General features: G+C 50.5%; 2 protein-coding genes across 8 annotated transcripts in view; one reads left to right on the top strand and one right to left on the bottom strand.

Moving 5' to 3' along the window:
• The window catches only part of LOC147107206 (AMP deaminase 3-like), an 85,647-nt gene extending 76,907 nt beyond the window's left edge, over positions 1-8,740 (top strand). For 3 of the 5 annotated variants that reach the window (XM_086008394.1, XM_086008395.1, XM_086008392.1), the window contains exons 14-15: positions 1,245-1,355; positions 7,957-8,740. In XM_086008394.1, the coding sequence (XP_085864520.1) occupies positions 1,245-1,355; positions 7,957-8,133 (288 nt within the window). In that variant the 3' untranslated portion in view covers positions 8,134-8,740. Of the gene's footprint in view, positions 1-1,244; positions 4,652-7,956 lie in introns of all 5 variants that reach the window. The other 2 variants (XR_015081058.1, XR_015081057.1) reach the window with 2 other exon arrangements.
• Positions 8,741-13,943: 5,203 nt separating this feature from the next.
• rnf141 (ring finger protein 141) overlaps positions 13,944-23,984 on the bottom strand; it is a 191,167-nt gene continuing 181,126 nt past the window's right edge. For all 3 annotated transcript variants that reach the window (XM_086008391.1, XM_086008389.1, XM_086008390.1), the window contains one exon: positions 13,944-16,055. In XM_086008391.1, the coding sequence (XP_085864517.1) occupies positions 15,905-16,055 (151 nt within the window). In that variant the 3' untranslated portion in view covers positions 13,944-15,904. The remainder of the gene's footprint in view (positions 16,056-23,984) is intronic.

The raw sequence follows: 23,984 nt of genomic DNA, 5'->3' as shown, positions 1-23,984 counted from the left end.
GCTGGGGGGTCAATTAAAACTTGAGATTGATGGATTTTTGTTGGGTATCAAGAGATATGGAGCAAAGATAGGAAAGGTTTGGCTTGTAGGAGTCTACGTACTCCTAGCAAAAAATACTGAACTCGGAGTGGTTCAACAGAAAAGGTTTAATTGTTGAGGCTGCATGCTGAACACAAAATGGAGTCAGAGACTACACAAGGTACAACTCTCTTTCCTCAGTGCACAGCTTTGACTGCTCCTCCCCCGCTCTGGGCTTAACTATGTTGCAGATCGAGTTTCTTAAAGGTGTGATCCTTCTTAAAGGCATGACACCTGATTTATAGTCTACGGACCGGAAAGCGGATTGTGTCCGTTCTGTGATCGGTACGCCACAGGCTCAACTTATCAACCCCAGACCCGGCACCCTGGGCCAGTGATGGACCCAGAGAAGCACGGGGTGATCCACCTCTGACCCTACTACCCTCCTGGGTCGGCGCGGGAGGTCCACTGGCAGTTGGAATCTGCCCCTTTCAGCAGGATCAAAGTCACTCTGAGGAGCATATACAATAAAGCTCACACTGTATCTCACAGCTGTGTATTTGATGGGGTTTGAAAAGGCAACACAAATTAATTCCCAAATTTTCAGCATAAATTAAATGCACCTTTTATTCAGATTATAATTCAATTCAGTTTAAAAAAAAATTCATTCCTGGGATGTGGGCGTCACTGGCAAGGCCGGCATTTATTGCCCATCCCTAAATGCCCTCAAGGTGGTGGTGAGCTGCCTTCTGGAACCACTGCAGTCCGCGTGGTGAAGGTGCTCCCACGGTGCCGTTAGGTCAGGGGCAATGTTCCCATTTAATTTTTTTTTGGGTGTGCGACCCATTCAAAATACCCCCCATGCGCGTTATTTCCTATTTAACAGCCGGTCAGCCAGTTGGAGGGAGCTGCAGAGCACGGCCGCGCAGCTTAAATTGGTCGGCGGTTCCAGGATTTTGACCCAACGACGATGAAGGAACGGCCGATATCTGCCCAAGGCGGAATGGTGTGCGTGACTTGGAGGTGGTGGTGTTCCCACGCGCCTGCTGCCCTTGTCCTTCCAGGTGGTGGAAGTCGCGGGGTCGGGAGTTGCTGCCGCAGAAGCCTTTATATTCGAACCCTGTAGAAATGGAAGGGTTTTACGGGGGCCATTGTTTCTAGCCTGTGGAGTGTTGCTGCTTGTGTTTCGAGGTAGGCCACTAACCAATTGCTCTGTTCTGAACCAGGAGGCACTCATGGAGGAATATGCAATAGCTGCCCAAGTCTGGAAACTCACCACCTGCGACCAGTGTGAGATAGCGAGAAACAGCGTTCTTCAAAGTGGCTTGTCCCACAAGGTAAGGCTACGGAAGCAGAATGTTTCATAAGGCTCCACGATCTAAAGGATCTCGGCACTGTCAGATTGGGAAAAGGGGAAGTGCAACGAGACCTGGGTGTCCTTGTGCACCAGTCGCTGAAGGTAAGCATGCAGGTGCAGCAGGCGGTTAAGAAGGCAAATGGTACGTTGGCCTTCATAGCGAGAGGATTCAAGTACAGGAACAAGGATGTCTTGCTGCAGTTGTGCAGGGCCTTGGTGAGACCACACCTTGAGTATTGTGTGCAGTTTTGGTCGCCTTATCTGAGGAAGGATGTTCTTGCCATGGAGAGAGTGCAGTGAAGATTCACCAGGTTGATACCTGGGATGGCAGGAATGACGTATGAGGAGAGATTGGGTCGATTAGGCTTATATTCGCTAGAGTTTAGAATAATGAGAGGGGATCTGATTGAAACTTATAAAATTCTAACAGGACTAGACAGACTAGATGCAGGAAGGATGTTCCCGATGGCCGGGGAGTCCAGAACCAGGGGTCACAGTCTAAGGATAAGGGGTAAGCCATTTAGGACTGAGATGAGGAGGAATTTCTTCACCCAGAGAGTGGTGAACCTGTGGAATTCTCTACCACACAGGGCAGTTGAGGCCAATTCATTAAATATATTCAAGAAGGAGTTAGATATATTTCTTAAGGCTAAAGGGATCAAGGGATATGGGGAGAAGGCAGGGACAGGGTACTGAATTTGGATGATCAGCCATGATCTCATTGAATGGTGGAGCAGGCTCGAGGGGCCGAATGGCCTACTCCTGCTCCTATCTTCTATGTTTCGATGTTTCACCCCCATGCACTGGCAGTTGAGAGAAAGATGGAGATTTTCAGTGAACAGACAGCCAGGGAATTGAGAGACTTGCACCAATGGATAGGGACCGGTTTCATTCTGCCTTCTCCAAGCGAACCATCCCCAGCAATCGGAGGCAAGTGAAGATTATGAGGTGTCGGCTGTGGCAGAGGGCACTGGCTGGCTTTCCACTCGTGCCTGCCCTGCCCCATCCCCTTGCACAGAGACACCCCTTGGGACGATAATTCCGGCGGGCGTGTGACCGAAAAGCTGGGAATTAGGCCGGGACGCCTAGATGCTGGGGGGTGGAAGGGGAGAGGAGAGGACTTAATGATTTTTTAGCACCCCTCCTCCCCCTTTATACAAAGGGCCAAAGGCAAACTTCTGGCATCTTTCTGGGGGGAGGAGGGGGAGGAAGAGGGAGAGAAACGCCCTACACTGCATTTTGCAGCATCACCTGCGTGTGTCGGGTGCCTGATTGGAATGTTAAAGTTCAGCCGTCCTCCTGACCCCGGGGTCAGCTGGTCACAGTCGTCCCTGTGAATTTTCAGAGCTCCAAATCTCCTCAGACAGATTTTTGAAAGTTAAGGGAGTCGAGGGTTATGGGGAGCAGGCAGGGAAGTGGAGTTGAGGCCATGATCTCATTGAATGGCGGAGCAGGCTCGAGGGGCGAAATGACCGACTCCTGCTCCTACGCCTTATGTTCTCATGTTCCTCGCCGGCTCCTCCCTGTTGCAGCCTGGCTTGTAATGGATTGAGAGTGGGGAGGTGATGAGTCACGTGGCTGCCCGTTCTCTAGTATGACAAGGTTAAAGTGGAACCGGATCGAAGATACTGGTTAAAACAAACATCATGAGTTTTATGGAAGGATTTAATACTGACCAATGTTTCAGTGGGTAATGGGGGGAAAAAACCCTGTATTTCTATCGCGCCTGTCACAACTTCAGGACATCCCAAAGCACTTTACAGCCGATAAAGCACTTTTGTAGTGTAGTCACTGTCAATGTTCCCCATTTTGGGCTGTGCACCCCATTCAAAAGTCTGCGCACACGCGTTTTTTTTTTGATTTAAAAGCCGGCTCACCAGCTGCCAGGGACCCTTGGAGCGCTGCGGGCTTAAAGGGAACACTGGTCAAGACACCGGGGAGAACTCCCCTGCTCTTCTTCGAATAGTGATGTTTTACGTCCACCTGAGAGCAGACGGAGCTTCGGTTTAACGTCTCATCTGAAAGACGGCACCTCCGACAATGCAGCACTCCCTCCCTCAGTACTGGCACTGGGAGTGTCGGCGTAGATATATTGTGCCGACGTTCCTGGAGTGGGACTTGAACCCATGACTCAGAGGCGAGAGAGAGTGCTACATATTGCGCCACGGCCAACAGCAGGACTTGTCCTCTCCGTTTCATTTACTGTTGCCACCAAATTCAGCGCTTGCTTTGATGCTGCAAGTAGCATTGCACCGTCTGGTCCTGTCCCTCTGTCGCACTGAGAGAATGGAGAGAAGATTTACAAGGTAATGTAATAGTGAAGTGCAAGCAGTGAAACATGACCAGCGACCGAGTGCAAACCCTCACAGGGTGCCAAGTCTTCCTCTCGCGGGAGAATGTTCTTCCCATTACAATCTGTGCTCGCTTTCCTCCAGGCAGAGCTGAGAATCAATACGGTTGGAGACAGTATTACAAAAAATGAAGAATTATTGCTTTTTATACTTGTGTCTGCAACCAGGCCCATTGGAATCGATCGATGAAAGTAAGTTAGGAGATTAATGCTGTGAGACTGACTCCTGAGACAGACTCCTGAGGCTTCTATCGATTGGTTTGCAAGTGAAGGATAAACAAGCAGCTCTGGTTATACTGGGGGCGTACAAGCTGGGTATGGACGGGAGTTGGTTTATGGTTGTCTGGTGAGGAAGAATGTGTTAAATATAACAGTCACTGGATCAATGATGTTAAATAAGGAAAAGGGGTCAGCCGTAGCTTAGTGGGTAACACTCTCGCCCCTGAGTCAGAGGTTGTGGGTTCAAGTTCTAACTCTAGAGATTTGAGCACAAAATCCAGGCCGAAACTCCCAGTGCGCCACTATCAGAGGGGCAGTACTGAGGGAGCGCCGCACTGTCGGAGGGACAGTACCAAGGGAGCGCCGCACTGTCGGAGGGACAGTACCAAGGGAGCGCCGCACTATCAGAGGATCAGTACTGAGGGAGCGCCGCAAAGTCGGAGGGGCAGTACTGAGGGAGCGCCGCACTGTCGGAGGGGCAGTACCGAGGGAGCGCCGCACTGTCGGAGGGACAGTACTGAGGGAGCGCCGTACTGTCGGAGGGGCAGTACCGAGGGAGCGCCGCACTGTCGGAGGGGCAGTACCGAGGGAGCGCCGCACTGTCGGAGGGGCAGTACCGAGGGAGCGCCGCACTGTCGGAGGGGCAGTACCGAGGGAGCGCCGTACTGTCGGAGGGGCAGTACCGAGGGAGCGCCGCACTGTCGGAGGTGGGTCCGGTTTAAACAGGACGGTTTGCACCTGGGCAGGGCCGGGACCGATGTCCCAGGGGAGTGTTTGCTAGTGCTCTGGGGAGGGTTTAAATTAAAATGGCAGGGGGTTGGGATCCTGAGCAGGGGGACAGAGGAAAGGGAAACAAGGATAAAAGCAAAAGATAGGAAGGAGAAAAACAAAAGTGGCAGTCAGAGAAATCAACGGTTTAAATCAAATATGGCCACAGTAAATAATAATTCTAATAGGTCTAAGAGCATTAAAAAAACAAGCCTGAAGGCTTTGTGTCTTAATGCGAGGAGCATTCGTAAAACGGTGGATGAATTAGCTGCGCAAATAGAGGTAAACGAATATGATTTGGTTGGGATTACAGAAACATGGCTCCAGGGTGGCGAAGGCTGGGAACTCAACATCCAGGGGTATTCAATATTCAGGAAAGATAGGCAAAAAGGAAAGGGAGGTGGGGTAGCATTACTGGTTAAAGAAGGAATTAACACAATTGTAAGGAAGGATATTAGCTCTGATGATTGTGGAATCTGTAAGGGTAGAACTGAGAAATACCAAGGGGCAGAAAACGTTAGTGGGAGTGGTATATAGACCTCCAAACAGTAAGGCGGAGGTTGGGGATGGCAATAAAAGGGAAATTAGAGAAGCGTGCAAAAAGGGCACAGCAGTCATCATGGGTGACTTTAATCTACATATAGATTGGGCTAACCAAATTAGTAACAATACTGTGGAGGAGGAATTCCTGGAGTGTTTACGGGATGGTTTCCTGGACCAATATGTCGAGGAACCAACCAGAGATCAGGCCATCTTAGACTGGGTATTATATAACGAGAAACGATTAATTAGCAATCTTGTTGTACGAGGCCCCTTGGGTCGGAGCGATCATAATATGATCGAATTCTTCATTAAGATGGAGAATGAAGTAGTTGACTCAGACTAGGGTCCTGAATTTAAATAAAGGAAACTACGATGGTCTGAGGCGCGAATTGGGTAGGATTGATTGGGGAACGTCACTCAAAGGGTTAACGGTGGATAGGCAATGGCAAACATTCAAAGACCGCATGGATGAACTACAGAATTTGTTCATCCCAGTTTGGCATAAAAATAAAACAAAAACGGTGACTCAACCGTGGCTAACGAGGGAAATTAGGGATAGCATAAGATGCAAGGAGAGGAGATATAAATTGGCCAAAAAAAGCAATAATCCTGAGGATTGGGAGCAATTTAGGATTCAACAAAGAAGGACAAAGGGATTAATTAAGAAAGGGAAAATAGAATATCAGAGTAAGCTTGCAGGGAACATAAAAACTGACTGTAAAAGCTTTTATAGATATGTGAAGAGAAAAAGATTGGTGAAGTCAAGCGTAGGTCCCTTGCAGTCAGAAACAGGGGAATTTATAATGGGGAACAAAGAAATGGCAGACCAATTAAATACATATTTTGGTTCTGTCTTCACAAAGGAGGACACAAATAACCTCCCAGAAATGTCGGGGAACATAGGGTCTGATGAAAGGGAGGAACTGAAAGAAATCAGTATTTGTAGGGAAATGGTGTTAGGGAAATTGATGGGATTGAAGGCCGATAAATCCCCAGGGCCTGATAATCTACATCCTAGGGTACTTAAGGAAGTGGCCCTAGAAATAGTAGATGCATTGCTGATCATCTTCCAACATTTGTTAGAATCTGGAACAGTACCCATGGATTGGAGGGTAGCTAATGTTACTCCACTATTCAAAAAAGGTGGTAGAGAGAAAACGGGGAATTACAGACCGGTAAGCCTGACATCGGTAGTGGGGAAAATGCTAGAGTCCATTATAAAAGATGTAATAGCAGAGCACTTGGAAAACAGTGACAGGATCGGACAAAGTCAACATGGATTTACAAACGGTAAATCGTGCTTGACTAATCTACTGGAATTTTTTGAGGATGTAACTAGTAAAATAGATAAGGGAGAACCAGTGGATGTGGTGTTTTTGGACTGTCAGAAGGCTTTCGATAAGGTCCCACATAAGAGATTAGCGTGTAAAGTTAAGGCACATGGGATTGGGGGCAAGGTATTGCCTTGGATAGAGAACTGGTTGGCAGACAGAAAGCAAAGAGTTGGAATAAACGGGTCGTTTTCCGAGTGGCAGGCAGTGACTAGTGGGGTACCGCAAGGATCGGTCCTTGGACCCCAGCTATTCACAATATATATTAATGATCCAGACAAGGGAACTAGATGTAATATCTCCAAATTTGCAGACGACACAAAGCTGGGTGGGCGTGTGTGCTGTGAGGAGGATGCCGAGAAACTCCAGGATGATTTGGACAGGTTGGGTGATTGGGCAGATGCATGGCAGATGCAATATAATGTGGATAAATGTGAGGTTATCCACTTTGGTGTCAAAAACAGGCAGGCAGATTATCATCTGAATGGCAATAGATTGGGAGACGGGGAAGTGCAACGAGACCTGGGTGTCCTTGTGCACCAGTCGCGGAAGGTAAGCATGCAGGTACAGCAGGCGGTTAAGGCGGCAAATGGTATGTTGGCCTTCATAGCGAGAGGGTTTGAGTACAAGACCAAGGATGTCTTGCTGCAGTTGTACAGGGCCTTGGTAAGACCACATCTCGAGTACTGTGTGCAGTTTTGGTCGCCTTATCTGAGGAAGGATATTCTTGCCATGGAAGGAGTTCAGCGAAGATTCACCAGGCTGATACCTGGGATGGCAGGAATGACGTATGAGGAGAGATTGGATCGATTGGGCTTATACTCGCTGGAGTTTAGAAGAACGAGAGGGGATCGCATTGAAACTTATAAAATTCTGGCTGGACTGGACAGACTAGATGCAGGAAGGATGTTCCCGATGGTCGGGGAGTCCAGAACCAGGGGTCACAGTCTAATGATAAGGGGTAAGCCATTTAGGACAAAAATGAGGAGGAATTTCTTCACCCAGAGAGTGGTGAACCTGTGGAATTCTCTACCACGGAAGGCAGTAGAGGCCAATTCATTAAATATATTCAAGAAGGAGTTAGATATATTTCTTAAGGCTAAAAGGATCAAGGGGTATGGGGGAGAAGGCAGGGGCAGGGTACTGAATTTGGATGATCAGCCATGATCTCATTAAATGGCGGAGCAGGCTAGAGGGGCCGAATGGCCTACTCCTGCTCCTATCTTCTATGTTTTCTATGTTTCTAAGTCTTCGAGTGGGTGGATGAGTGATTTTTTGCAGCAATTTTCGGAGTCGGAATTGTTTCTCACTGATTCGGACCAGGTGACGGGCAGAACTAATACACTTACCTTTAATTTCTCTTCAAAAAGGAGAAGCAACACTTCTTGGGGGTGAACTACTTAAAGGAGGGGCCCGAGGGGAACGATATCCGGAAGACCAACGTGGCGCAGATCCGCATGGCGTTTCGGTACGAGACGCTCTGCAACGAGCTCTCCTTCCTAGTGGACGCCGTGAAGTCGACAGAAATCAGCATATCAATAGATTAGCAGCGGGTTCGCGCACTCGCAGGGGCACAGAGGGAGATCGGTCATGGACTGTAACATCTCATTATAATCTGCCTTCAAATTGCACTTAGATACCAGGCGGCGACATACCCGGAAAAGCACAGCTGGCGTCGGAACTAAATCCTTACCAGCCAAATGGGAGATTATTGCATGTATTTCACCGTATTATTAATGCTGCGAGCCTGACGCTTAATTACATTTTAAAATAGATTTTTTTTTAAAGAATAAAATAATCCTAGTGCAGACACTGAATATATATATATATAATATAGTATATTAGTGTATAAAGTGTACAGTACACAATTTAAATTTAACCTGGAAAGATTCTATTTGTATAATCAACTAAGACTAAAATACTAATCCAGCCAGGTCATGTTACTGTGTTACTTCGTCACCTAGCACTAGCGGTGTAGGTGTTTTGGCTTTAAGTTCTAGAATGTTGTTATTTTTTTATAAAAAACTGCTTTATTGATTTGTCTATTTTACGTATATTGTACCTACTTTCACGTATATGTAATTCGCTGAGGAGTGAAATGTTATTGGCCAAAACCATTAAATGAAATAAAGGTGGCGGCTCACACCGAGGTTCCATCAGGCAAAGTGGCTTTTGTTCGAGAACAAATGCATTTGTGCAAGTGAACAGGCACTAGTTGATGTTCGTTCACAAGTACCGCCGGACAAGGAGGACTGTTCACTTTGATTTGTTCCAACTGATAGCGTGTTAGCTGGGGCTCACTGAGTAGCACTCTCTCTCACATCTGAGTCAGAAGGTCGTGGCTTCAAGACCCACTCCAGAGACTTGAGCACGTAAGCCAAGTCTGACTCTCCCAGTGCAGTACTGCACTGTCAGAGGGACAATACTGAGGGAGTGCTGCACTGTCAGAGGGGCAGTACTGAGGGAGTGCTGCACTGTCAGAGGGGCAGTACTGAGGGAGTGCTGCACTGTCGGAGGGGCAGTACTGAGGGAGTGCTACACTGTCGGAGGGGCAGTACTGAGGGAGTGCTGCACTGTCAGAGGGGCAGTACTGAGGGAGTGCTGCACTGTCGGAGGGACAGTACTGAGGGAGTGCTGCACTGTCAGAGGGACATACTGTGGGAGTGCTGCACTGTCAGAGGGACAGTACTGTGGGAGTGCTGCACTGTCAGAGGGACAGTACTGAGGGGGTGCTGCACTGTCAGAGGGACAGTACTGAGGGAGTGCTGCACTGTCAGTGGGTCAGTACTGAGGGAGTGCTGCACTGTCAGAGGGACAGTACTGTGGGAGTGCTGCACTGTCAGAGGGACAGTACTGAGGGGGTGCTGCACTGTCAGAGGGACAGTACTGAGGGAGTGCTGCACTGTCAGAGGGACAGTACTGAGAGAGTGCTGCACTGTCAGAGGGACAGTACTGAGGGAGTGCTGCACTGTCAGAGGGACAGTACTGTGGGAGTGCTGCACTGTCAGAGGGACAGTACTGAGGGGGTGCTGCACTGTCAGAGGGACAGTACTGAGGGAGTGCTGCACTGTCAGAGGTGCCGTCTTTCGGATCAGACGTTAAACTGAGGGCCCATCTGCTCTCAGGAGGATGTAAAAAATCCCACAACACTATTGGAAGTACGATAGCAAAATACTGCGGATGCTGGAAATCCGAAATAACAACAGAAAACGCTGGAAAAACTCAGCAGGCCAGGCAACATCCGTGGAGAGAGAAATAGAGTCAACGCTTCGGGTCGATGACCCTTCGTCAGAACTGGAAAAAAGCAGGAAATGGAAAGCAAGTTTAGGGGCTGGGAAAAGGGGGAGGGGATGAAAGAACAAAAGGGAAGGTCAGTGATAAGATAGAAAGCAGGAGAGGTTAAGAGAGATTGAGAGACATTAAGAGATATTCAAGGCGAGAGGAGGTGGTAATGGGACAGGTTCAGGAACAAAGGATGGCTCTAGATGAGGTGTGAATTGCGCTGGCAGAATGAAGGACCGCTGCCCTGTGGGAGGGAAGAAAAAGGGCCAAACAGAAAGTGTGGATAAAAATAAAAAGTAGACTAGAGGAGTTCTCCCCGATGTCCTGGGGCCAATATTTATCCTTCAACCAACATCACTAAAACAGATGATCTGGTCATTGTCACATTACTGTTTGTGGGAGCTTGCTGTGCGCAAATTGGCTGCCGTGTTTCCTACATTACAACATCGACTACACTTCAAAAAGTACTTCATTGGCTGTAAAGCGCTTTGGGATGTCCTGAGGTTGTGAAAGGCGCTATAGAAATGCACGTCTTTTTTTTCTTTCTTTACTCGAAGGTGGATTAGTACCGATGGTTTGAGCTCAGTCCCACAGTAGCATACAGTAAGGTGAGCTAGATTGCTTGGCATGCTTCTGCTGAGGAAACATCTGCTCGCAGAGGCACTGTAGAGATCGCGGCATCTGTCTGCCGAGCGAAGTTAACTCTGAAGGTCATTAGCACCAGGCTGGGATTAGGTAACTGGCTACAGCAGAGGCAAAATGGCCAGGGGAAACAGCAAGGAAGGCACGAGCAACACTATTCAAACCATTAACGATATCTATGTCGCAGCAGTGCCATAAAGGACCTATAATTGTGTCAGTACGAGTGAAAACCTTAGTGTCATGAGCTAGAAATCAGTATAAGTGCCCTCTCTGGGAGGGCAGGGCACCACTAATAATATAATCAAACAAATAAAGAGGGAGTTGGGCCTGTTTCTGGCTGGGGCGACGATCACCTTCACAAGAGGTAGGTCCCTGTAATATAAATCACGTCAATGTGAACTCCTGAACACCAAAAGGAGTTATTAGCCTGGGTTTTTTAAATCGGGTTTTTCACCTCTCCCACATGGCTCCGGGTGTCTGTATAGAATCTTACAGCACAGAAGGAGGCCATTCGGCCCATCGTGCCTGTGCCGGCTCTTTGAAAGAGCTCTCCAATTAGTCCCACTCCCCCCCGCTCTTTCCCCACAACCCTGCAAATTTTTCCCTTTCAAGTATTTCTCTAATTCCCTTTTGAAAGTTATTATTGAATCTGCTTCCACCGCCCTTTCAGGCAGCGCGTTCCAGATCACAACAACTCGCTGTGGAAAAAATATTCTCCTCATCTCCCCTCCCCAATCTGTGTCCTCTGGTTACCAACCCTTCTGCCATTGGAAACAGTTTCTCTTTATACTCTACCGAAACGCTTCATAATTTTGAACACATCTATCAAATCTTCCCCTTAACCTTCTCTGCTCTAAGAACAATCCCAGCTTCTCTAGTCTCTCCACGTAACTGAAGTCTTTCATCACTGATACCATTCTAGTAAATCTGCACCCTCTCGAAGACTGCTCCCATTTTTAGAACAGACATCACGACCTTGTGGGACAAGCTCGAGGAACCAGTGGGTCTTTTCCTGTCCGTCAGTTTTTGTATGTTCATAGGTAACCCATATCGGTACCAACGACATAGGTAGAAAAAGGGATGAGGTCCTGCAGGCAGATTTTAGGGAGCTAGGAAAGAGATTAAAAAGCAGAACCTCAAAAGGTAGTAATCTCTGGATTACTCCCGGTGCCACGAGCTGGTGAGTATAGAAATAAGATAGAACAGATGAATGCGTGGCTGGAGAGATGGGGGAGGGTCCAGGTGAGCGGGAATTTAAAAAGTCAATGAGAAATGAGAAACCAATAGAGCAGGATAGAGATGGGGGGGGATAATGGATAATAACCAGAGTGTGACAGAATGTTTAAAAATAAGAGTGCAACAGAAAATCTCTGGGGTAGAGAATTACAAAGATTCACCACCCTCTGAGTGAAGAAATTCCTCCTCATCTCGGTCCTAAATAGCCGACCCCTTATCCTGAGACTATGTCCCCTAGTTCTAGGCTCTCCTGCCCGGGGGAAACAATGATACAATTCACGAGTGTCTGATGCCTGGGCTCGGAATGCTATCCTTTTCCTTCTGGGAAAACTTTTAACAGTTCAAATGCAGGCCGGGCTAATTGGGCTGAAAATCTCGCTGTGACTCTCAGCCAGTGAGATGTTTAGGCACCCTCCGTGCACAGCCCAAAGCTGCGAATTCAACATGAACTGTGCACCTGCGACCCTGCTCCTACCTGCCGCAAGACCGAGAAACGCACGACTACAGCAGACGCAGAAGAAACCGGATGGCAAATAGTCCCGTTGCCTCTTTCCCACCTCAAGACGCTTGTAGCTGCAACAAAAAGAGATAATTTTTTTTTGGAAGGAGATTTATTTGCACCCCAACTTTTCTACTGTAAAGCTGGCCAAGCTTGCAAAAGATACACACACCAGCTATCAGTAATATTGCGGGGGAAAAAGTAAAGAATTGACGCCAACACTTGCAAGTTCCCACATCCCTCCCACCCCAAGAAAATGGATGAAATTTCAAATCAAATTGGTAACTCTGGCATGCGTTGGAATGTATTTTTTTTTAGGGCCAAAGCGTCCGGAGACTCTTCACCTGGGGTGAAGGAAGGAGGATGCACAGCTAATCATTCCCCGTTCATTCATTACACCCCCACATACTGCAGGTAAACTGCACCACAATAGCACCCTTGGGCAGAGGGGCTGGTGGAAGCACTGACTGCTCGTGGAAATGTCACGTTTTCAAGAAAGGGCACCGCTCTGCGTCAATCACATTAAAATCACTCATCCCATCAAAGCTCACCTGCGGAAACAGCATTTCAGTGAGCGAGTGGTCAATCTATGGAACAGGCTCCCCAGGGAAGACGGTGGAAGCAGTTAGTGTCGATTCATTCAAATGCAAATTAGATTTCTTTCAGAAAAATAATATTTTGGGACACAGTATCTGAGTAATGTGAGACATGATGTGTGGCGAGTGTAGCGAGCTCGGGAGGAACAGGTGACTTTGGACTTCTGGTTCACGAAGCTCTCCACCCACTGGGGGTTTTCCTCGCCTCATGTCTGGGCCTGTTGTAGACTCACTGATTGAGATTGATCACTGTGATTGGTCAACAACTCCATTATCACTGGATCATGCGACTACCAGGATGGGAGAAGGCGAACACGATGGACCCTGGTCATTTTTTGTCTAGCAATTCCTCTGTTCATGAATATCTCAGACACGACCCGTCCCTAGCACCCCAACCAACCACAATGGCTTCAAATTAATTTTCCTTTAAAATCCCAACACTCATGTCTGAATATCATAAATAGTTTAAAAATGATAAACATTCAATATTTACTCCTGACTTCCTTATGCAGCTTGGGATAATAGGCAGGATCACAAATGTAACCTGCGCAAATGGTTTCTATTAATTATACACGCACACATACACAGCCAAGTCTTCTCCCCCTGCCCCACCAGCAACAATTCAAGGTAAGTCCTGACTTACGGCACGGTGGCATAGTGGTTAGCACTGTTGCCTCACAGCGCCAGGGACCCGGGTTCGAATCCGGCCTCGCGTGACTGTCTGTGTGGAGTTTGCACATTCTCCCCGTGTTTGCTTGGGTTTCCTCCGGGTGCTCCGGTTTCCTCCCACAGTCCAAAGATGTGCGAGTTAGGTTGATTGGCTATGATAAAATTGACCCTTAGTGTTAGGGGGGGATTAAATACATGGGGTTACGGGGATAGGGTGGGATATGTGTTGGTGTAGGGGTTACGGGGATCGGTGGGATATGTGTCGGTGCAGGCTCGATGGGCCGAAATGGCCTCTATCTGCACTGTGGGGATTCTGTGGAACATCACTGATTAGTCTTGGCTGTATTCACCAGGGCACTGTCGCAGTTTGCCAAGATCAGTGATTATAGAAGGATGGGAGTGAACACTACTTCAAGGACAGGTAATACTCCGGTAAATGGGCAAACTGTTTTATTGTTCTAATAAATACAACAGTCAAAACTAATTTAAAAAAAATTTCACCAATAAAGCAGAGAACTTTCCAGAACTATCCGACATGTAAGCGTCACAATTTTTTCCTGCAAAACAATGCAAATCAGTGTACATTTATTCATCGATCGACACCTTTGATAATCAAAAACAACAGCTTAATACTTAGTAGTCATTTTAACCTCGTCTGTGTGCAATTAAAGTATCAGCGATGCAGGCTACAATCATCACCTTCGAGTTCCGTCTGCTGAACATGTGGAGTCTGGTTAAGGTTTTCATGAACTTGAATTTCTTGCCTCTGTTTTGAACTGCGTATATTACGGTGAATGAGGAGGCTGCACAGACAAGGAGCACATACCTCGAGTGGGTTACGGAAACCCTTTTCAGGCATGTGATAACTGAAGCATTTCACTGCTCCGCATCGACTTGCTGTGCTCCCTGCGGCAGTCCAACATTAAACTGCACGTTTTGTCATTCGAATCATGAAGCAAAGAGCTTTGCTATTTCTTGGGGAGAAACCGCACCCCCCCAGCCCAATCAGGCGGGCAAGCAGCTAAAGTGTTAATATAATTTATAAATACTGCAGCAGCACATCGGCTCAATATCGCACCAGTACACCGACTCGCTGACACAGCAATTCACTCCAAAAGTGCTCACCATTTCATTCTACACAACACAGAAGGGAGGTTGACGGAGTGCTCCAAGTAAAATACAGCTTTCGATACCCGGCTTTCACAAACAGTCTGCTTGTGAAAATCAAAACGTTCCATTGGCTTAAAAAAAAACAAAGTGTTTTTGGGGAGGAGGTAAAAGGGGAACTCCTCCTGACGTAAATAAGGAATCTTTTAACCAGATGAGCTGATTATGGAGGGATGGGGGAAAAGGAGCAGCAAATGCAGATGTGATCCGGGGCCGAATCGGCAGATTATTCAAAAGATATCGGAACAGTTGTGTTTTTATGGATTCCATAGTTGCCCACATGCATAAGCAGAAAGGGCAGCTGAGACATTTTTTTTCAACAACGTGAAATCAGGGACAGGGTACTGAATTTGGATGATCAGCCATGATCTCATTGAATGGCGGAGCGGGCTCGAGGGGCCGAATGGCCTACTCCTGCTCCTATCTTCTATGTTTCTATTAAAGTATTGGTACATATTAAATAAAGATTTCTAGTAGATTTTCTTGTTCCAAATACAAGCTGCCTACAGGAGGTACAGGCAGTGACCTTTAAGTGGCCTTAAACTCCAAACCAAAACAGGTGATTTTTACACGATGCCAGTCTCACTGTGTTCTTGCTCCTCATTAATTACTATTTGCAAAATACTAATTTATTTGACAACCCAATCTCGGAGCGCCCTCACAAAAGGCAGATTCACCAGCTTACATTCTATCCGGTTCACACCTTTTTCAAGCAATTACAAGCACAAATCAAATGTTTAAATCCTACCAATAAAGATTAGTAACAAAGAGCACCGCCAAACCCCCTCGGTCCGGTAATCAAAGCTCCCATGCAGTGAACAGCCCAGGCACAAATATCACCTTGTAAGTTCTGGTCTTTTTTAAAAAGGAAAACACTGCTCATCAATTCACATGAAGTCTCACAAGCAGTCACTCAAGAGTTCTCTCTTGGTGAACATGCAAACAAAACAATGCAGTGATTGCTAAGGAGTGTCCTACAGACGTGAACATAATGCAAACTTGACCGAGCATGAATTCCTCCACGGATTTATCTAACCAAGAACTTCAGCCGGGCTGCTGTCTGCTTCAACTCATGATCAAACAGCGCGGGCAAATATTAAAGTGATCCGATGTACAATGGCCTCCGTGCTCATCAAACTTGTTAAAAAAAAAAGGTTTTTTTTAATATAAAAGAGGCCAGATTTAAGGAGTCTTCTTCAGACAGAGAATTCACGATCCCCGTCAGTCTTAGGGCTTGTGAGGCTGCCCAGCCTCATCTGCCATTTTGAGAATGTAATTCGCCATGTCCTCCTCAGTAGGTGCGTCAGACACGACCCAGGAATCGCCGGCTTCCTTCACTTGCAGTCGACAAATAGGACAATTCCGGTTGTGGTCGCTCCTGCCACAAAGACATGAAACAAACTCTCAGTTCAGGGGGGGATTAAAGAGCAAGATTTTCACTCACACTCCGTCAGCCTGGCATGGAGCGTTGCAAAACTAGCTTTGATGTTCGCTGTTTCTGCATCTCCTAACTCGCACCAAGTCCCGTTCACCCATTACCCCCTGTGCTCACTGCCCCGTGTCCTAACTTACACCCAGTCCCGTTCACCCATCACCCCCTGTGCTCACTGCCCCGTGTCCTAATTCACACCCAGTCCCGTTCACCCATCACCCCCAATGCTCACTGCCCCGTGTCCTAACTCGCACCAAGTCCCGTTCACCCATTACCCCCTGTGCTCACTGCCCCGTGTCCTAACTCACACCCAGTCCCGTTCACCCATCACCCCCTGTGCTCACTGCCCCGTGTCCTAACTCACACCCAGTCCTGTTCACCCATCACCCCGTGCTCACTGCCCCGTGTCCTAACTCACACCCAGTCCCGTTCACCCATCACCCCGTGCTCACTGCCCCGTGTCCTAACTCGCACCCAGTCCCATTCACCCATCAGCCTGTGCTCACTGCCCAGTGTCCTAACGCGTAACCAGTTCCGTTCACCCATCACCCCGTGCTCACTGCCCGTGTCCTAACTCGTACCCAGTCCCGTTCACCCATCACCCCGTGCTCACTGCCGGTATCCTAACTCGCACCCAGTCCCGTTCACCCATCACCCCCTGTGCTCATTGCCCGTGTCCTAACTCGCACCCAGTCCCGTTCACCCATCACCCCCTGTGCTCACTGCCCCGTGTCCTAACTCGCACCCAGTCCCGTTCACCCATCACCCCCTGTGCTCACTGCCCCGTGTCCTAACTCGCACCCAGTCCCGTTCACCCATCACCCCGTGCTCACTGCCCCGTGTCCTAACTCACACCCAGTCCCGTTCACCCATCACCCCCTGTGCTGACTGCCCCGTGTCCTAACTCACACCCAATCCCGTTCACCCATCACCCCGTGCTCACTGCCCCGTGTCCTAACTCACACCCAGTCCCATTCACCCATCACCCTGTGCTCACTGCCCAGTGTCCTAACTCGTAACCAGTTCCGTTCACCCATCACCCCGTGCTCACTGCCCGTGTCCTAACTCGTACCCAGTCCCGTTCACCCATCACCCCGTGCTCACTGCCCCGTGTCCTAACTCACACCCAGTCCCGTTCACCCATCACCCCCTGTGCTCACTGCCCCGTGTCCTAACTCGCACCCAGTCCCGTTCACCCATCACCCCGTGCTCGCTGTTTCTGCATCTCCTAACTCGCACCAAGTCCCGTTCACCCATCACCCCCTGTGCTCACTGCCCCGTGTCCTAACTCGTACCTACTCCCGTTCACCCATCACCCCGTGCTCACTGCCCCGTGTCCTAACTCGCACCGAGTCTCATTCACCCATCGCCCCCTGTGCTCACTGCCCCGTGTCCTAACTCACACCCAGTCCTGTTCACCCATCACCCCGTGCTCACTGCCCCATGTCCTAACTCACAACCAGTCCCATTCACCCATCGCCCCCTGTGCTCACTGCCCCGTATCCTAACTCGCACCCAGTCCCGTTCACCCATCACCCCCTGTGCTCACTGCCCCGTGTCCTAACTCTCACCCAGTCCCGTTCACCCATCACCCCCTGTGCTCACTGCCCCGTGTCCTAACTCACACCCAGTCCCGTTCACCCATCACCCCCTGTGCTCACTGCCCCATGTCCTAACTCACACCCAGTCCCGTTCACCCATCACCCCGTGCTCACTGCCCCGTGTCCTAACTCACACCCAGTCCCGTTCACCCATCACCCCGTGCTCACTGCCACGTGTCCTAACTCACACCCAATCCCGTTCACCCATCACCCCGTGCTCACTGCCCCGTGTTCTAACTCACACCCAGTCCCGTTCACCCATCACCCACTGTGCTCACTGCCCCGTGTCCTAACTCACACCCAGTCCTGTTCACCCATCACCCCGTGCTCACTGCCCCATGTCCTAACTCACAACCAGTCCCATTCACCCATCGCCCCCTGTGCTCACTGCCCCGTATCCTAACTCGCACCCAGTCCCGTTCACCCATCACCCCCTGTGCTCACTGCCCCGTGTCCTAACTCTCACCCAGTCCCGTTCACCCATCACCCCCTGTGCTCACTGCCCCGTGTCCTAACTCACACCCAGTCCCGTTCACCTATCACCCCCTGTGCTCACTGCCCCGTGTCCTAACTCACACCCAGTCCCGTTCACCCCTCACCCCCTGTGCTCACTGCCCCGTGTCCTAACTCGCACCCAGTCCCGTTCACCCATCACCCCTTGTGCTCACTGCCCCGTGTCCTAACTCACACCCAGTCCCTTCACCCATCACCCCCTGTGCTCACTGCCCCGTGTCCTAACTCACACCCAGTCCCGTTCACCCATCACCCCCTGTGCTCACTGCCCCGTGTCCTAACTCACACCCAGTCCCGTTCACCCATCACCCCCTGTGCCCACTGCCCCGTGTCCTAACCCACACCCAGTCTCGTTCACCCATCACCTCCTGTGCTCACTGCCCCGTGTCCTAACTCACACCCAGTCCCGTTCACCCATCACCCCGTGCTCACTGCCCCGTGTCCTAACTCACACCCAATCCCGTTCACCCATCACCCCCTGTGCTCACTGCCCCGTGTCCTAACTCACACCCAGTCCCGTTCACCCATCACCCCCTGTGCTCACTGCCCCGTGTCCTAACTCACACCCAGTCCTGTTCACCCATCACCCCGTGCTCACTGCCCCGTGTCCTAACTCACACCCAGTCCCGTTCACCCATCACCCCGTGCTCACTGCCCCGTGTCCTAACTCGCACCCAGTCCCATTCACCCATCAGCCTGTGCTCACTGCCCAGTGTCCTAACGCGTAACCAGTTCCGTTCACCCATCACCCCCTGTGCTCACTGCCCGTGTCCTAACTCGTACCCAGTCCCGTTCACCCATCACCCCGTGCTCACTGCCGGTATCCTAACTCGCACCCAGTCCCGTTCACCCATCACCCCCTGTGCTCATTGCCCGTGTCCTAACTCGCACCCAGTCCCGTTCACCCATCACCCCCTGTGCTCACTGCCCCGTGTCCTAACTCGCACCCAGTCCCGTTCACCCATCACCCCCTGTGCTCACTGCCCCGTGTCCTAACTCGCACCCAGTCCCGTTCACCCATCACCCCGTGCTCACTGCCCCGTGTCCTAACTCAAACCCAGTCCCGTTCACCCATCACCCCGTGCTGACTGCCCCGTGTCCTAACTCACACCCAATCCCGTTCACCCATCACCCCGTGCTCACTGCCCCGTGTCCTAACTCACACCCAGTCCCATTCACCCATCACCCTGTGCTCACTGCCCAGTGTCCTAACTCGTAACCAGTTCCGTTCACCCATCACCCCGTGCTCACTGCCCGTGTCCTAACTCGTACCCAGTCCCGTTCACCCATCACCCCGTGCTCACTGCCCCGTGTCCTAACTCACACCCAGTCCCGTTCACCCATCACCCCCTGTGCTCACTGCCCCGTGTCCTAACTCACACCCAGTCCCGTTCACCCATCACCCACTGTGCTCACTGCCCCGTGTCCTAACTCACACCCAGTCCTGTTCACCCATCACCCCGTGCTCACTGCCCCATGTCCTAACTCACAACCAGTCCCATTCACCCATCGCCCCGTGCTCACTGCCCCGTATCCTAACTCGCACCCAGTCCCGTTCACCCATCACCCCCTGTGCTCACTGCCCCGTGTCCTAACTCTCACCCAGTCCCGTTCACCCATCACCCCCTGTGCTCACTGCCCCATGTCCTAACTCACACCCAGTCCCGTTCACCCATCACCCCGTACTCACTGCCCCGTGTCCTAACTCACACCCAGTCCCGTTCACCCATCACCCCGTGCTCACTGCCCCGTGTCCTACCTCGCACCCAGTCCCGTTCACCCATCACCCCTTGTGCTCACTGCCCCGTGTCCTAACTCACACCCAGTCCCTTCACCCATCACCCCCTGTGCTCACTGCCCCGTGTCCTAACTCACACCCAGTCCCGTTCACCCATCACCCCCTGTGCTCACTGCCCCGTGTCCTAACTCACACCCAGTCCCGTTCACCCATCACCTCCTGTGCTCACTGCCCCGTGTCCTAACTCACACCCAGTCCCGTTCACCCATCACCCCCTGTGCTCACTGCCCCGTGTCCTAACTCACACCCAGTCCCGTTCACCCATCACCCCCTGTGCCCACTGCCCCGTGTCCTAACCCACACCCAGTCTCGTTCACCCATCACCTCCTGTGCTCACTGCCCCGTGTCCTAACTCACACCCAGTCCCGTTCACCCATCACCCCGTGCTCACTGCCCCGTGTCCTAACTCACACCCAATCCCGTTCACCCATCACCCCCTGTGCTCACTGCCCCGTGTCCTAACTCACACCCAGTCCCGTTCACCCATCACCCCCTGTGCTCACTGCCCCGTGTCCTAACTCACACCCAGGCCCGTTCACCCATCACCCCCTGTGCTCACTGCCCCGTGTCCTAACTCACACCCAGTCCCGTTCACCCATTGCCCCCTGTGCTCACTGCCCCGTGTCCTAACTCACACCCAGTCCCGTTCACCCATCACCCACTGTGCTCACTGCCCCGTGTCCTAACTCACACCCAGTCCCGTTCACCCATCACCCCGTGCTCACTGCCCCGTGTCCTAACTCACACCCAGTCCCGTTCGCCCATCACCCGCTGTGCTCACTGCCCCGTGTCCTCACTCACACCGAGTCCCGTTCACCCATCACCCCCTGTGCTCACTGCCCCGTGTCCTAACTCACACCCAGTCCCGTTCACCCATCACCCCGTGCTCACTGCCCCGTGTCCTAACTCACACCCAGTCCCGTTCACCCATCACCCTGTGCTCACTGCCCCGTGTCCTAACTCACAGCCAGTCCCGTTCATCCATCACCCCCTGCGCTCACTGCCCCGTGTCCTAACTCACACCCAGTCCCGTTCACCCATCACCCCCTGTGCTCACTGCCCCGTGTCCTAACTCACACCCAGTCCCGTTCACCCATCACCCCCTGTGCTCACTGCCCCGTGTCCTAACTCACACCCAGTCCCGTTTACCCATCACCCCCTGTGCTCACTGCCCCGTGTCCTAACTGGCACCCAGTCCCGGTCACCCATCACCCCCTGTGCTCACTGCCCCGTGTCCTAACTCACACCCAGTCCCGTTCACCCATCACCCCCTGTGCTCACTGCCCCGTGTCCTAACTCACACCCAGTCCCGTTCACCCATCACCCCCTGTGCTCACTGCCCCGTGTCCTAACTCACACCCAGTCCCGTTCACCCATCACTCCTGTGCTCACTGCCCCGTGTCCTAACTCACACCCAGTCCCGTTCACCCATCACCCCCTGTGCTCACTGCCCCGTGTCCTAACTCACACCCAGTCCCGTTCACCCATCACCCCCTGTGCTCACTGACCTACATTGGCTCCAGGTCCGGCAACGCCTCGATATTAAAATTCTCATCCTTGTTTTCAAATCTCTCCATGTCCGCGCCCCCTCCCTATCTCTGTAATCTCCTCCAGCCCTGCAACCCTCCGATATCTCTGCACTCCTCCAATTCCGGCCTCTTGTGCATCCCTGATTATAATCGCTCCAGCATTGGTGGCCGTGTCTTCAGCTGCCTGGGCCCTAAGCTCTGGAATTCCCTCCCTAAACCTCTCCGCCTCGCTACCTCTCTCTCCTCCTTTAAGATGCTCCTTAAGACCTACATCTTTGAACAAGCTTTTGGTCACCTGTCCTAATTTCTCCTTATGTGGCTCGGTGTTAAACTGTTCTCTTAAAATCCTCCTGTGAAGCGCCTTGGAACGTTTTACTACGTTAAATGCAAGATGTTGTTATTTGCTGCCTCAGGCTGCTGTAAGTTTTGTCAGTGAATACATTACATTAGCAGCTCCTTCCAGCTAATTCAGGAGCCAGTAACCGTGCACCCTGCCTCTTACAGAAAACATGTGAGACTTTCGGCCACACAGCAAAGCTTAAGGAACATTTTCAGGCCCGTTTCTTCCCCCCTGGGGACAGAAACAGGAAAGGAGTTTACAGCATATGCCTTGGGGTTGGGCAGAAAAGGGATTCGAAATTGGCTCCCGGTTTAATACACTTGAGCAGCCGAGGTCAGCCACTCAGCGGAAAGGCAAACTGCAGGCGTAAACGCAGGTCTCAGCGGTGCATTGCCTCACTGCCTCGGGGCTCTGAGGCTAAGCTACTGCAGCCAGACCTTCAGAGCAGATGGCACTGCACAAGTATAAGTTCTAGAAAGAAAAACAAGACTTGCATTTCCAGAGCACCTTTCACAACCTCAGGACGTCCCAAAGCGCTTTACAGCCAATGAAATATTTTTGAAGTGTAGTCACTGTTATAATGAAGGAAACGCGGCGGCCAATTTACGCACAGTAAGCTCCCACAAACAACAATGTGATGATGACCGGATAATCTGTTTTAGTGATGTTGATTGAGGGATAAATATTGGCCCCAGGACACCGGGGAGGACTCCCCTGCTCTTCTTCAAAATAGGATCTTTTGCATCCACCCGAGAGAGCAGACGTGGCCTTGGTTTAACGTCTCACCCGAAAGACATTCTGGATTCAAATAGAAACAACAGCTTGCATTTATATAGCGCCTTTAATGTAGTAAAACGTCCCAAGGCGCTTAAAGAAAGGAACAAAGAGTGAACACACCTGTATTTATATAACACCGTTTCACGTCCCCGGGACATCCCAAAGTGCTTCATGACCAATGAATTACTTTGGAAGTGCAGTCACTGTTGTAAAGTAGAAAACCCGGCAGCCAATTGTGCACAGCAAGCTCCCACAAACAGCAACGAGATAACCAGCAAGACATGGGAGACAATGGGCACGACACCGGGAGAACTCTCTGGTCTTCTTAAAATAGTGCTACAGGATCTTTTAGATCTATCCGAGCAGGCAGGCCTTATCCTGGTTTAATGCCTCATCCAAAAGCAGGCACATCCGACAATGCAGCAGCACTCTCTCAGTGCTAGGCCATGTGCTCACGACCTGGAGTGGGGCTTGCACTCACAACCCTCTGACTCAGGAGGCTGTTAGTGCTACCAGTGAGCCAAGCTGACATTCAATGCACAAAGATGTGACTTATGCAGCGGTTTTATGGTAGATGCAGGGTAAAGCTCTCCCTACACTGCCCAGCAACGTGCCTCAACCTCCCCCTTACACTGCACCAGTGCGAGACCAGCTCTCCGGGAGTCCTCGCCCAGGGAACGCTACCAATTTGGTTGTGGTTCATTAAATGCCGTGTGCAGGAGCTGCCAGTTTTTGGGTAAGAGTAGGGAGGATTTAGTTACACAAGGGTGGGTAGTATGGGGACTTCTATGTCACTGCTGAAGCATAGTCCATAACTTCTTTTGAAAGAAAAATTAGTTACTTTAAAAAGAGGCACATTAAAGGGTGTGGGCAGTGAGCAAAAGAGTGGGATTAGATTAGGTGGGTCATTAGGGGAAACACTAATACAGGCCTGATGGGTCAAATGGCCTGCTTCTGGGCTGCAGCTTTCAATTGCAGAATGTTTGCACAGGAAGGATGGTGTGTATCCCCTACGGATAGTGGGGAGCGAAGGTCTGGGCACAACAACAACAACTTGCATTTAAACACCAAAGTAACAGAACGATTGAGATTCGTTTAGACGAGATTTAGAGGTGAAGCTAATGCTTCGGTGGGCAGGAATGTGGTTGAACAAGTCATGGAGAGAACAGGCAAACAGAACTAAAGGGTAAAACGGGGAAAGGCAGGTGTGGAAGGCCGAGATTTAAATAAACACCAAAGACAGGAGCTCTGAAAATAAGCTTTTGGCATTACAGATAAATGGAGCACCTAAAGGTATAGACAATGACATCAGAGAAA

The sequence above is a fragment of the Somniosus microcephalus genome, chromosome 15, assembly GCF_052327205.1.
Source record: "Somniosus microcephalus isolate GS21.2 chromosome 15, FLI_Smic_1.0, whole genome shotgun sequence".
In the NCBI taxonomy this organism is placed as follows: Eukaryota; Metazoa; Chordata; class Chondrichthyes; order Squaliformes; family Somniosidae; genus Somniosus; species Somniosus microcephalus.
Note: the sequence above shows the minus strand (reverse complement) of the source record. Positions and strands in the feature narration are given on the sequence as shown.